The sequence below is a fragment of the Pavona decussata genome, unplaced genomic scaffold, assembly GCF_977016875.1.
Source record: "Pavona decussata unplaced genomic scaffold, jaPavDecu1.1 SCAFFOLD_105, whole genome shotgun sequence".
NCBI lineage: Eukaryota > Metazoa > Cnidaria > Anthozoa > Scleractinia > Agariciidae > Pavona > Pavona decussata.
Window position 1 is genome coordinate 86,357 of NW_028145519.1, and position 15,449 is coordinate 101,805.

At 40.9% G+C, this 15,449-nt stretch overlaps 1 protein-coding gene across 1 annotated transcript; it reads right to left on the reverse strand.

Moving 5' to 3' along the window:
• Positions 1-620: 620 nt before the first annotated feature.
• LOC146471217 (uncharacterized) lies at positions 621-15,134 on the reverse strand. Its single transcript, XM_085120925.1, has 5 exons — positions 14,703-15,134; positions 4,941-5,111; positions 4,197-4,844; positions 2,785-2,974; positions 621-1,959 (listed from the first exon to the last, which is right to left on the reverse strand). Exons 1-5 carry the CDS (start codon positions 15,067-15,069, stop codon positions 1,578-1,580), a joined length of 1,758 nt encoding a protein of 585 aa, XP_084977051.1. The 5' UTR covers positions 15,070-15,134; the 3' UTR covers positions 621-1,577.
• Between the last annotated feature and the right edge of the window lie 315 nt (positions 15,135-15,449).

Consider the following 15,449-nt stretch of genomic DNA (forward strand, 5'->3'; position numbering starts at 1 on the left):
ACTAAACCAAGAATTTTGAAATAAAATGAATTGCCGAATTTTTAGCGCTGTTTTCTCGAATACATTTTTTTCACTTGGAGGAGCCACTTCAAAGAGCTAAAACGCAAAAGGAATTTGTTCGTTTGCCTTCAAATTTGGACAGTAGCTAGTTTAACATATAAACAACAAAAACGTGTCTGCGTGTTTCTTTCGAAATATTTTTTCTCCGAGAGCGATTTTTGTACGATTACTCCACATTTTTTCCATCCTTTTTCGAAAATGCTCTATAACGTTTCACTGCGATTGAATATGGCAAAACGCAGACACGTTTTTTTTAGCGCTTTGGGTCTGGAAACTGAGGAGCAAATTAAATTAGCAAAAAACAAAATTCACTTTGACTTGTAGCTTTAAAAAGGTGATTCGGACGCTCGCAATTAGAGGTCGTGAAAAATTCGACAATTTATTTTATTTCAAAGTTCTTGGTATGGTTTGATAGTCAGCTCTATAAGCTTTAATTTGATATAGGGGTTTAGGTATCTACAGTTTAAACTGGACGCGCTACATCGCTTAAACGCGAGACACCTCTGAAGGTCCCGGGTAACCTTAATGCTCTGCGCTAAATACGTACATTGACACTTAAATATAGTAATTTAGTTTGTTTTATTTTTAGAGTAACTTCATTGAATAAAACAGCATTTAATAACAACTTGTCAGTTAAGGCTTCCAAAGCAAACAAACCCTGTTTGTGTACTAGTCGTTCCTCAAGAATATATTCAGTTTAAGCTTTAAGACATAAGTTATAAGTTCCAACGTTATCGCATATTTGTGGGTTTCAATTATCCTTTTCGGCATACGCTCTATCACGAGTATTCATCGAAAAACTGTGCAAGGTTTTTGTGACAGAAGATCATTCGTCTATGCATTTTCTGTTCGCGAACTTTCTCTTGGTGTTTGAGGTTTTGATTCAAGAACTGAGATCTCGTTGAAAAATCTGAAGGTCGCCCGCAGTTTAACCTACAACCAGGCCAATTTTTAGCATCGCTCATCATTTTCCTCCTAATTTTGTTGCTCGCTATAATTTTCGTTTCCCGTTTCTCGTTTCCCGCGGGAATGGTTTACCAAGCGAACCGAATAATACGCCTGATCGCAGGTTACGCCCAGTTAGATTGTTTGCCAAATAATTTTTTCGAAATTCGTGTGATTAATTTATCCTTCTTTCTTCCTGTCATGGCCCATTATCGCCTCATCGTCTTTCAAAGGTAAATGAATTAGCCGTGCGGCGTCGTCCCACGTCTGCCTTGACGCGAAATCGAACGCTGATCATTGGGAAGATGCTGCAAGACGCCTGGCTCTCTTGCGCCTGGCCCTAAGCCTCTGAAAATATAGCTCGTTTCGCTTACTAGGCGCCCTGAGGCCTGAGAACGATGCTGCTTCTTTCGTTTTGAAGGAAAATTCTGTACACTGAAAACGAAAACTGATAACACGACTTACCTCAGTTAAATACAAGCCAATGCTACATAATTTTCTCTACAGTTTTACAATCTATCGAAATTTGCATCATATGTACACTCTATTCCTTTTTGAAAATTCAACTCAGTTCAGTCTGTGAAACCAAACTGGTTTCCGCTCTCTGATCCACTTGAAACTTCTCCCGACCCTGATTCCTCAGTAGATCCTTCTCCGTCGATCAAATTACTCGCTTCAACCGGCCTCGGGTATTCCAGCATTCTTAGTGTGTGGACTGGCTCTATCTCGCACATGAACACCATTGGTCCAATTGATGGGTTCACACACAATTCGTCGTTCCATTGCTTGGCCTTTTCGCTCTTCCAGATGTACATGTGACCGCAATTTTCGCCTCGTCCGTAGAAGTTGTTGGGTTCGCCAAGTGCCCAGTGAGTGTACAGTGGAGGGGAGGGGTCATTGATCCACGAGAAACTCTCATCCGAAGAGCCTCGCAATAATCCAATCCACATGAACCTTGGGAAGAAGATGGAAATACGGTGAAAAAATAAGTTAATCAATCCGAGTAAATACACGAGTCAAGCTCTCTACAACACCAGTGTTTAGGGAATATCGTTTCAAGAAGCTGCGTTCCTTTTGGTCAGCACCAAAGCAGTAAGTGTGGCCCCCGATAGTTTAAAACGTGCGCGGGTTCTGGGGACGAGATTGGTGTTTCGGATTTTTGTTCTCCGCATGCGCAGCATGAAGTGATTTGAGGATCTGTTGTCAATTTATGTTCCAGGTCCCGCTGAAAAAAGGAAAGAATCCAGAACTCAACTTCATATTCCGTCCCCAAAATTTTTTAGTCTTCTGCTTCTTTTACTGAGTTGATTTTCGTTAATTTGCGGGAGACAAATGCTTTTAAAGCAGAAAAACAAAATTTACACCTCGGAAAAGGTTATTCGTCAGCATGACAGAGTTCGGTGTTCGAACGATCAAAATTACTTATATACATTACTTTGCAGAGAGAAGTAGGATGGACTTGCTGGGCAAAAAAGGAAGTAAAACTCACAGTTAGTTGCGCCAGATGTAGTATTCTTGTTGTTTTAGCTGACACTTTGAGAAATCTGCTAATAAAGTGTGTTTGTGTGAACTCTCTTGTCTACGCCCACAGGGAGTTGGTAAGAAGAAACGGTCGACAAAGAAACTGGGAGTACCGTGACACTACTAATTTTAAAACAATAAAGAAATGTGGAAATAACGTATTTCAAGCCGTTGTATCTCTTCGCTTCCTTAATATGCCACTTTTTCGTAGGTCAACATTTTCTTCAAAATGGCATTATTGTTGAAGTGTTTACCCACCTTTCGCTGAAGGCTTTGGCACGAGCAAGTGCGTACACGAAGTGATTTTCCTCTGACGACCCAATCTTCACCAGGTCTCCTCCGTGTTCCTGACAAACCTGTCTAGCCTGATTCCACTGGTTTGTCAACCGGTTAAACACCAGGTAACACGAAGAGCGATATCCCGTCCAACCTTGCGGACACTTGCCAACTAGGAGAGATTAAAAATTTTCGAAAGTCAGCGCTGTGATGTCAGAGAGAGCATCTGCCGTCATGATCAAATAATAAATCTGTGTTGTTTCAGTTCTTTCTGACAAGACAAGACTGTTACTAAAATTATAAACGTCCGATGAAGAAAATATTTTTCTGTTCCAGAGTTCCTTGTAAACAGGCCTGAAGTTCATCCATTTTATGAAAACTTTATACCATGTAAATGTTCGCCTCTGTTATTGTTTTGGTTATCTTAAAAAAAATAAATTAATTAAAACTGTGTGGCGATCTTACAGTGCGACGCGCCTTACCGTGGCCACCCAACAAACTTTTTTTACAAGTTAGCCGATCAGGATATCTTCCTCCTTGTTAATAAGATACAAAACGACATATAAATTTTCAATAATTCGTTGTTGCGTCACTCGCCTGTTGGACTTTGCAAGGAGGCGTGACCGTTAATCAAATTCGCGTATCCTGATTGGCTAACTTGAAAAAAAATTTGTTGGGCGGCCACCGGTAAGGCGCGTCGCACGGTAACTTCTCGTTTTATGTTTAGACTTGAGAGACTTGAGAATGCGGTAGTCACCAGCAACGGTTGTCAGGTGAGAAAAGCCCTAGCTGAAAATAGAAATTGTGTGAATTGAGAAACTAAAAAATCGATCTCTTGCATTTGCAACGGAGTTTTGGTTTGAATCAAGTGGCCTTGTTTGTCTGTCTGGCCTTATCATCAAGGACTGTTGTTGTTGACATAGTCAGTCATGTTACGCACAGCAGCTTGTCTTACAGGAATACTCTTACTTAGCCAATCAAACTAGGCAGACTTTTGGTAAGTAGAGATCAGATGATCGCGTCATTGGGCGGTGACGTTATTTCTTTTTTTTTGTTATTTTTTAAACTTTTTTTTCGGTGACGTTGTTTCCTTGGCAGGTGATAAACGCGCTGAAAATCTGACAAACCCCACTATAAGACGACCAAAAAAATATACCAAAAATAAACAAATAAATAAATAAATAAATAAATAAATAAATAAATAAATAAATAAATAGAGTTCGTGCTATCCTAGTATTGGGCTGACAAAACCCAAAAATGCGATGTGGATGTGAGTTACTTGATTATCGGGGTCAGAAAGGCTCGTGTGGATTGAGCGGTATCAACTTATGGGTAGCTAGTCAGGCAGATTCATCCTTTTTGATAATCGTGAAATACAAATTAAAGTTATTTACCTTGGATTGGTCCAGCCACAGCCTCGATCTCACTTTGAGTCAATGCCTTGTCGTAGACTTGCATCCGGGATATCCGTCCGTTGAAATAGTCCTCATCATTCAGCGCTCTCGCTCCCATCCTGGCGCTCTTGGAAGTAGACAGATGAATCTTGGTGCCGATATCTCGCCCAATGCTCACCTTTCCGTCCACCCAGAGCTTTGCAACACCACTGGCGTGGTCATAAGACATTCCAACATAATTCCACGCATTTCTTTTTAGCGGTACAGCGCTGACAAAACATGTCCTGCATCCGTCGTCTTGTTCAACGAATTTCGCGGCCAGGTGGTATTTCGAGTCGATCCACATACTCACACCCCACCCCAGGGGGTTGTAGTTAAATATCGGCCCACCCCTTGACTTGACATATACCCAAGCCAGTAGCGTGATGGAGTCCTTCGCTCTCAATGCCCCCATGTTTGGAAACTCGATGTAACTGCTGCTTCTCCCGAAGAACTGGTACGAGCCATTGGCTTTTCCGTTTGGACCTGGGGCGAGTCGGACTCCTCGCGCAATGCCGTTGGGATTGCTTCTGCCGCTGACGTCCCAGGTTGTGAATTCGCCATTCAGAGGATACAGAGCGATTGGAACAGGCAAGCTCACAGGAGCACCTAACAAGGGGTTGGTAAAGTTAGCTAACCAACTTCACTCACCCGCCATTACACAAATGTAAGTTAGCTTTTTCCTAAGCACACGTAACACATTACCTGGTGTCGAAGGCTCAACTGAGTCCACCTCGATTACGTCTGGCTCTCGTTTCTCTGTAGGTTCTTGTTTTGTTACCATGGTAATCCTGCCAGTTTTGTTTGTCTTAAACTGATCATTGATATGTTGTGTAAACTGCGTGGTCCAGTTTGTGAGAATCCTGGTTAACATCGCTGATAAAAAATAGCAGAAAACAAGAGGTTCAGTTCAAAAAATCAGACATTATTATCCAACTCCGCTCGGTATCATTTAAAGGGGAAGTATCACGCAAATTTGCTGTCATTTCAAAACCCAAAAATGTTTGTCTGTCTGCAGAAGCGACGAAACAATTGTCAAGCTTGTTATAAATTTAATATCACCCCAGTGCAATAAAACTGTTGATTAGTGTCTCTGGCCAGAGACAGAGTGGATCGGAATGGATTGAAACTTGAAAAATGTTAGGCTAATGTTTTTCAGAATGCGCTAGAACAGATCACGAGTTGTTCCTTTCAAGAATTGAGTTGATTTCTTTTGTCTCGTCGTTCTAGAATTATTTGGCAGCCGATTGAAGGTCTCATTTCATCATTTTTAACATTTTAAACAACGTGCGAAACCGACGAGTACGAATTTTGAGGCGATATTAGTGTACACCAGATTGTACAGTAATAATCCGGATTGTTATCCTGAGGGCTCTCACCCTGTTTCAGTTTTTCAACATGGTTTTCTGTGCCGCTTATCAGAAAAACTTAAGTTGGAACAGTAATAAATTTCTTATTAGTTTGGTGTGGTGGACTCGTGAAAATGCAGCTGACAACTCCAAAAATATACAGCAATACTACGCATCAAAACATCTATAATAAGAGACACGTATAATAACTTTCCGTTGGAGAGTTAACCGCGAAGTGAAAATCGGAAACTTTCATGAAACCACCCATTGCATGCGGGTTTTTCAGAAGAATGGCGTCTTAAATAGCATGTAAAGGAAAGCTAAAATTGTATCCGGTCGGGGTGTTTTATCGTAAATGAATTCTTAAGAACAAGTTGGCAATCGGAACTCATCGGAAATCATCTTTCATAAAGTGGACTCCTAGGCCTCGACCACAAACTCCCGCAAGTGGGTACTTGGCGGTTTTGTCGCTGCGTAAAAAGAAAAACGATAAAACTTAACTGGGGGTGACTGCACGCTAGCTAATTTTCAACACCATTTGCGATGAAGTTTTCAATGCTACTGAAAGGTACAATTAACTCGTATCCGGCTGTGCAAAACCAATCTACCGCTAGTGGATGGAGCACCGCGGCAACGAGTGGCGACTTCGATTGTAGCCTTCATCACAGTTCCTGCCGAAAAATTGTGTTGATTTTGCCACCTTGTTTCAGGCACAACGCCAGAAATAGATATTCACTACACCCTCCTTTCAACCCTATAATTACCACAGTCCGTGAAATGTGTTTGCAGTTGAAATCCTAAAGGGTGATAATTCAAATCAAAGCCACCGTGGTGCTGTTCTGAAGAACAAAGGGGCATTGACTTTTTATTTTTTTGATAAATTCCAATCCTTAAGTGAGACCGTTTAAATGACAGCTACTGAGAAGTATTGGTTATTGTACCGCATGCAAAAGGTGGTACTTAATTTTTGAGTTTGTTTTTAATCTTTGTAGCATAACCACGAATTGCAAAAATTAAAATGTTTGTATTTTCAACAGAGGGTCACAAAATAGGCTATGAAAAGAAAGAGCCAACCTGTTACAAACAGTACCAAAAACCTATCTGGGATATTCTTTTGTCTTTGGCTTGGCTCAATTTTCCAATATCTTTGAGGTATAAAAAAAAGGGCAGAGGAGTGTTAACTTCATGCTGGAGCCTTGATTTACCACCCTCCCCCTTTCCCCCATCAGAGAAAGTCATATCGGGGTGGACGGAGGTAAATCATTGCAATCATAACAAAAGGACGGCAGGTTTACAACATTTTGCTGAAAGCTCCATATCATTTTAACTTTTATAAGAAGACCTTCCAACCATTTAGTCAGATATGGGTGCTCTTTTAATGGAGGGAGAAAAAAGCGGATAACGCGATTACAGGCCTTTGGAGAAAGTTTGCAGCCTGACGGTTTCAGGAGAATTTCTGAAGTGAAGACAATAAATTCCCCCACCCTCTCCCCTAAAACGAACGTTGCTTAGTGCCTTCGACATGCTATAAAGTGACCTATTTTTAGTACTACTCGTAAAAGCGAAGACAGAAATTCCAAAATAATGCTTCAGATTTGTTAAAGAATCTCGTCTAGTTTTCTCAAGTTACAAATGAGCCTTTTGTTACGTACGGCCTGGATGGGAACCGCACTAATTTGTTTTAATTCTTCCGTTTGTCTTGATATAAAAATCGCTAAAAGCTGACATTTTTCCATCCCTTTGACTAAGAAAATCATTTGAGATCTTCTAAGAGCATTTCTTGGACAAGAAAAGGTGCTTAGTCTTGATTTCAGCGCAGTTCCTTGACCTCCTGACGAGGCCACTTTAAACTGTCCGACAAGGTGTACCCCAAGCTCATCGATTGGGTTTTAAGGTACAAAATTTCACAGTACACTTTAGATTTCGTGCCTGAACTGTCAGAACCGGAAGTGTATGTTTTCTTCACAGCGTTCGAGAAAACCACTCGATACCTTACGGCCTAAATATAGAAAGCGCTTTCACTGATGCTTACACTGCGGCGATAATGTAATAAATTATAAATGGTTTAAATCCGCACGCTATTTGCCACAATTATTTCCTTCCGATCGATTTCGTGGTTGTGACATTTCCTTCCTATTTAAACCGCGCGAACTTTTTTGGACTTTTGTTCCGGTCTCCGCGCTGCCGGAGTCGGCAATTTCTGGTGTGTTCCTGCTAATTTAGTATCTGTGAAACATTCTCGTGTGTGTTCATTAAAAGCTTTCACTATAGAGTTACTTGCTAGAGTCTGAGATGCAGTGTGTTATAACGTTTGAGTCTGTTAGGGAAAAATCGAAAAGTGTGACCATTCAAAAGTACTTTTCTGCGGTATTTATCATATCTCTCAAACTCATTTATGATTCATATTTAAAAGAGGAAACGTCACTACCGTGAAGGAGATTTGACCGATTCGATCTTATAAATTATCATAAATTTGGTAAACTTTTGCTTTGAATTTCTCCAAGATTTTTTGATAGCTTGAGAAGCTATATCGAACTCTCGAAAGAGTTTCTCATCCGATTTCCAAGCTGACCTCGAAGTTGGCTTCAAAGACTCGGCTGCGCCTCGTTTTTCCAACCGACTTTTCGGTGTTTGGAAATCGGACGAAACACTCTTGCTCATGTTTGGTATACAGTATTACGTACAAGGTGGATCTAACTTTGCGTCTGTCCAAAACAAGCTTTGCGATATCAGTTTGTCCAGCTTCATTCCAGCTTGCGTGATCGACGCTCCTACCGGGCTCGGGTTATAAATGTTTTTTAAAGGGGAACTCCGGTGTAAAAATGAAGTTATTTTGGATGTTTAGCCTTGGAACCATGTTTCAATTTTTGATAATTTTATTCACAAACAGTTTCTTGCAGCTCAGATAATTAACCTGAAAGACGACCAAAAAATGCAAATAGAGCGCCGCCATCTTGAAAATAGATTGCATGCTCAGAGGTTGGTCAGCGTACCATTTTGTGACGTCAGATCGTCAAACGTAATTCGATATTTGCGCGTCTTCCAGTTGTGTACAGTATTTTTCATCGCAAAGATTTACAGTTTATCCTTCCAAAATCGCTGCTGTAATGTCTGTTTCTGGGTCGGACTCTGATAATTTCGACGAGGAAAAAGCTTTCCCATAAAGCCTTACCAATATGAACCGGGAGTGAACTCGGAAGATGCGAACAACAACCCTGAAGGCGGTTCAGGCGATGAGTCGATGGGAAGCGACAAAGAAGCAAACCCTCGACTGCAAAATTCATACTGGTATGTAGTGTGTAGGCTCTTGGTTTATTGTAATATCTCCACAGGCATTGACTTGCCGATTCAGGACAGAAATAAAGTTGTATTAACACAACTGTGGCATTCAATCATCTTTGTTTACGCATTTTCTTTTCTGAGTGTCGTCGATCCAAATTCAGTTCGACTTCACAAAATAGCAAACACGCGGAATAAATTTGTTTGCAATCTGTTTATGGGGAAATTCGTTCGTGAGGCTGTACAAGCTTCTCTAGCCGCTTGGATGTTCTATCGATTTCACCGCTTTACAGGCCGGCGTAGTTCCGTTTATTTTAAAACTTCCACCAGCACAAAGGAAAATATAAATTTATAAGTCTCTAGCATACGATCAGGATTTTCTTACTCAGTCAGGGCATCAATTCGGACTTTGCTACTGTGGAATACTTTAAAAATAGAAGAAGACTTGTTTTGCAATAGTTGCTATGTTTCGTTGTTATTTCAATTCACTGTCATTACGTTTCTCTACAATTCAATATAAATCGCTCGTATGTTGTTTACATAAGTTATGTAGTGAAAATGATATTTCAGAGCTTATGTGGTGTGCATGTGAGAATTACCAGATAATGGGAAGAGCGGAGGCTTGCAAATGTTGCCAATAAATCGAGCAAGTAAAAAGTAAACTGACTGAGGCTGTTACTTGTGGCGAATGCAATGAAGAACCCACATGCATTACCCAGCACCCTGGGTTTCATCCAGTACGTAGTAATAGATGGGTTCTGCAGACAGCGTGGTTTCAGTATAAACAGCAAAATAAAGATCCTTATGAAGGGCCAGAACACAAACTTTTCAGACACATTGCTTACAGGCAGTTGGCCAGATGGTGCTGGGGAATTTTAGGAAAAGAAATTGGGGTTGTCCTGCCATCCTGTGCGGTTATGTGTATTAAGAGGTTCCATCCTCCACCTGGGCCATAGGAAGAGTTTGCATTTGAAGGCTTCCCTTATGCGGATGAATGATCCAACACCGAAACGTTTTGAAAATGAAATATATTAGTACATGTTCAGTTAATCTGATATAAAAAGATTTGGTACTAATTTTCATGTTGCTATGACATCCTTGAGAAGTTTGGTGTTCAAATCCACCACCTCTAATGCTAAGTGAAATTGAAGTATCGACATTAATATTAAAAGTGCAATGTTATTTCGACTATTTCGTTACGAACGAGAGTAAACTACAATTGTAATCAGTTACATACTCAATATTTTATTTTAGTTAATATCAGTAATAGCTGCAAGGAATAAGTACACTTATAGACTAGAGAATGATTACAACGTCAGTAATGTTTTCTCCTGGCAAACGCGACAAGCGGTTGCAATGAGCGACGGCTGTTTTCGCAGGCTACGATTTGCTTTGAGGTCGTACGATATTTTTGTAAACAAATAAATATTATATCGGACTGATTCCCGCGCGCGATGGAAAAGTCCGCCTGTAAATCGGAATTGTAAATACTATCTAAATTCGACAGGTATATAAAGTGAAATCAAAGTAAATTATAGCAAAAGCTGAAAGAGTAAAGCGCTCACTTCTTGATGGCGTTCACGTTCAAGGCGACGTTCCTCGATAATCGTGGCGGGCCATAAGAAAACCGGGACGGTATAGCATCGTCCGTCAAGTTTCCCCCCATTAACTGTTACCGGAGGTCGGTAACTTAACAGCTCGGCTCGAAATGGTCGCTGCAAACATAGCTGTGTTCGAGGGGAGGCATATTTTCCGCCTTATTCGTTCCAGCCATGCATTCGTACGGTGGTCCAGTGGGATACTGGGGTAAGTGACCTTGTCTCCGGCCTTCTTTGTATTCTCTGAATGATTCTTATAATCAGGTACACAACAGCTCACCATCTTTTAGATGAAATCGATTAGCTTGTCAAAGGGCGAAATTCGAAATAGAGAGAGCAAAACGATTTTTTAGACAGTTCTAGCTGCGTGTTTATAGATTTCCATAAACCCGCGAAAATGCTTTGACGATTCTACGTCATAACTTACTGCTGACCACTGTAACGCGGCCCATTTTCTCCAAGATGGCGGCGTTCCATTCGCATTTTTTGGTCGTCTTTCAGGTAAAATATCTGAGCTGTAAGAAACTATTAGTAAATAAAATTATCAAAAATTGAAACATGGTTCCAAGGCCAAACATCCAAAATAACTTCATTTTTACCCCGGAGTTCCCCTTTAACAGAAGTCAATTTTTGTTCGCTTTGAATACCAAATTTTTTAATCTTATTATTTTTATGAAAACATTGGCCACGTACCATGTCCGTAATAACTGTGCAATCGGCAAAAAGACATTTAAAAATATACTTATCGGGCCCGGTAAGTTACCGGGACTTTCGGGAAACGGGCCCCTGGGCGCATTTCGTAGGCCCCTAAACTAGTTTTCGGCTCAAAGATTTTGTATATGAAGACTGCAGTTATTAACGGTCTAGCAATTTCAAACTTGAGCGTGGAAAACGATCGTGCGCAGTCACTGTACTTTGATCGTTTTAGAAATAGAATATAAACAAAGGTCACATCTTCCACTACAGCTTCAAGGATCTGAAGGATTGTCGCTAAGACCGTCCGGAGCTGGGTGACTTAATTGGGTGAGCAAGCCGTCCAAAGAAAAGCTTGCATGTCATGTTCCTCTGTTTATTGTTAAACAATGCGGGTTCATGTTTGACTCTGGGGGAGAAACGTTTAAGGCTGACAGTGATTTCAACAGAAAGCTACATGTTTTGTGGCAATCTCGCTCCCAGGGACGACTGATAGACGTGGTTCATGGAGTTATACTTATGAGTCTCTGGATGAGACCAGTCAAATGAAAGATGCCGAGCAGCACTTTTATATATACAGTGTTGCTATTTGGTTCGTAATATTTAACAAGAATGATATTCAGGATATTTCCGTGCATGCGTGCGTGCGTGCGTGCTTTGTGGGTGATTGCGTGCGCATTTTCCCTCTGGGGCACGACGATTGAATGACGCGCGCAAAGTGGCGATAACTTATTGTTCATTGATTTCTGACATCACGCGATAAATAGAGCACGCTTCCAGCGATAACAAGCTGCGGTTGATGATTGACAGAGCGGCAGAGAATCATTTCCATGATCCATCCGTCGAGATCACACGACAGAATAATTGAATTTGTTTGTAAAAGTCGAGCGCGCAATTAATTTCGCAGGCTTACTTTGTAGCGTTACTAATCGTGCCAACAGCCGAAATATCGTCAAATAAGCTTAGATTTAACCTTCTTTCTCAATGGTGGTTTTTATCAGAAATCGCCGGTTATTTTTGTAACCACTTATCACTTGCACTAAAGATAAAGATAAAATGAAAAGCATACGGGAAAAAATATGGTTTGGGTATCTTGGTCGGCTACCTTTTGAGTCTGTGGACGAATTCACATGGTCGTGTTTAACTAGGCATCTATTTATATGCCGAACAAAGCGTTCCTAAGTTTTGATGGTCTGTGAGGAAATCTTCAAATCTGTGACCATTTCAGTCACTGAACGGACTTTAATTTAAGACGGTGCTGTCTGTTATACTGCTGGAGGTGATTGACAGATGAAATCCTAAAGCGTGACTATTCAAATGAAAGCGTCTACAAGTTGCGATGTTCTTTTTGCAGTTTTTTCTAAATCGAAATTTTAGATGAAAAAATAAAAGGGATCAATCTTGTCTCCGGTCCTCTGATTAAGGGGTTAAAGGGCCACCTTCAAAGCAATTTAACCTTGAGAAATTCGTCATGTCCCACGCGATGGGGAAACGAGAAACTGAAAACAGCGTGATATGTTGAAATACTGCCGAAGGGTCCCTGTGATTTGTTTTTGTTTGAGTCGGTTCACAGTTACAACTGGCTTGAAATCAACGTTTATCTTCACTCTGAGATACGGAATCTACGCTTTTCCTCACGTTGGATTTAGTTTCGTGTTCTCAGGACAGGAAAAGTGATTTTTTTTCTTGACCTAAAGTTTTATGGGAGATATACAACTCGACTAAACCGAGATTAGTAATCCGGGAGGGGGGGGGGGGGGGGGAAAGCGGAAAGAAAAGAAGCTAGAAGGGGTGATGGGGGGAGGACGATTTGATACAAGTTTCCAAGGGGTGGTGTGGTTCCTTTGATCTGTTACAGCGGACTATGAGGCATAACATCCCCTTTATTATTGAGATATTGGCCTTAAAACGAATAAACCGGAGGGAAAATCAAAGTAACCACAAAATGGTAATTGGATTTTAAGTAAGCGATTCAGATATATTTGTCTACACGGGGTGTATAAAATGAACGCTAGCAAGTCTTGGGAGGGGGGACATGCAAAATGAAAATTGCCTTGCATGGGCCAAAAGTTTCAGAAACGGGCGGAATTCACTTCCTCTCCAAAATATGTCTCTGAGAGCTATCTCTCACTTTCCAAGGCTTAATTTGGAAGGCTCTAGATAGGCTCCGGCGAACGTGACTATTTAATCGCTCAACGGATGAAAACAAATAGTCGGCCGAGATATGAGGGTAAAGCGATAAGAAACGAATTGGATAAACAATTACTATACATCAATACCAACGCCAGCTATTTTTGGTCTCGAATAGATTGGTTACAGGGGCTGTCATTACTGCGTTCCGCATAGTCAATTGAAGTTAATACATCGTCGCAGATGTTTTTTGCTAACCGTTCTGTGGGAATCTCTACTCAAACATGTTTCGATTCGTTAGAGAGTTGTAAACTTCTATGCCAAGTAATTTCATTTTTTCCTTGGGATATTTTTGATGGCATGGAAATATCAGTGATTTGCGGTAGTTTACGTATCAAGAACTTTGTCGCGACTTGGTTTCCCTGAGATATCTCGATTTAGATTACCGAGTGCAAATTATAAAAACCTGTTTAGTAGAACTCGTTAGCTTATGTTTGGGGATAAAGGTTACGCAAACTTTCAAGGCAATGAACGAAAAGCGTATTAATGTTTTAATACCTATAAGGTTGTTTCGTGCGTTCCACCCGAGTGATTTGTTTCCCATCGACTCCCGATGACATTAAGTCAGCGTGGAGGAAACGCATTCACATTTTCTCACGAAATCACAGTTCGCATTCACCGGTGTACTTAATGAGAAGAAAAAACGCTGCGATAAGTTCCAGAAAAAAAGATTCACGCTCAACTTAACATGACAGGGCATTTCCGGCGCACTTTTTAACCCAGTTGGAGTTACCCGTTTTCTTTTGACTCGCTTTATCTGCTGGAATGCAAAAAAGCCAAACAGATTAGCGCTAAGAAGCAAAACGGAAGATAAATAAGGTTCCATCTGATGGCTTCTTGACAGTTGAACTTTTGGTATTCTTAAGTCCAATGCTTAAACTTCAATGAATAGGACATTTAACAGCGTATTTACGAAACAGAACGTGGAAGGCGCCATTGAGCAAAAAACACTGGTCTTAATTTAATGAGCGCAAAGGGAAAATAGAATTTTTTGAACCATTTCTTTTGGGACTAAATCGAAATAACAAAGGGGTGCTACAAAAAGAACTAAACGAAAGCTTTCATTTGCATGAAGCAACTTTAGAGTTTAATCCACAGACTCAAAAGTATAAATCTTTTTTATGACATGAAAGGAAAAGCTTAAATATATGAAAACAAGGGATTGGGAGAATTTAAGGTAATTAAACGTCAACGAAATTTGCACAAAGCTTGTACATGAACTACGCGCTACCAAAAGGCCTGTTCATCAGTTAGAAGGTAAATAAAACCCACCGTGTTTGCTAAGATAACTAAAGCTTTTAAAAACACTTGAAACTATGCGTTACTTTTGTAAGAACAAACAAGAAATGTAATAGTACCTCGTAATCCTTTCTTCGTTGCAGCATCCTTGGCTCTTAACAGTTTCCGTATGGCGGGGTTGATTTTTTGTCTAGAGACGTTTACCAGCTTTGCCTCAATCAACTCGTCTAGAGATTGACTCCAATCGCTCATAAAGGTCGTGAGATCCTTTAGCGAAACGCATTTAGACTTGAAGTTTTGCTTTGTCCATGCGGCTTCATCTGGACTGCAGCGAACTTCGTCTTTCACGTCATCTCTTTCTCGCGAGGACACCAGCGGCCCTACGATAATTCCAGCGGCAAACGCTGCGCAGATCAAAGCAAAAATTGCAGCGTTGCAGAGCCATGTTTTGTACGAACGAGGAAAACTCTTCTTGTCTTCACCCATGTCAGACAGCCGGACACTTCAACGAGACACGCGCTAACTCGGTACTCTGACGAACTGGTTCGGGAATCTGTCTTGATAGCTTATATATATTGAGCTGTCAGCGAAGGTCGCGATAGGTCGTGAAATTAATACATCCCCGGCCCCGTATTGCTTTCTATTCTCTGCGTGGTTTGGAGATCAGTGATCGTAAACAACATTACATTTTATCGCTTTCCCGGTTCTATGGTTTCGGGGAGCGCAGAATTAGCCAATCGCGGCAGCTATGAGCTCGTTAAGAGTTTGCGAACTACTCTGGCGACGTGCTTTAAGCGGTCACATGTTGCGTTAGCAAGCGCTAGCGTTTCCTTTTGATTGGTTCTTAATTTATCCTGTGGTTTTAT

Bases quoted from the DNA above. Each gene is read 5' to 3' on its own strand.
- LOC146471217 (XM_085120925.1), bottom strand. From the start codon at position 15,069: ATGGGTGAAGACAAGAAGAGTTTTCCTCGTTCGTACAAAACATGGCTC. The intron at 5,112-14,702 runs GTACTATTACAT...ATTTTTTATCAG, and splicing joins AACGAAGAAAGGATTACGAG to CGATGTTAACCAGGATTCTC. The intron at 4,845-4,940 runs GTAATGTGTTAC...ACCCCTTGTTAG, and splicing joins AGTTGAGCCTTCGACACCAG to GTGCTCCTGTGAGCTTGCCT.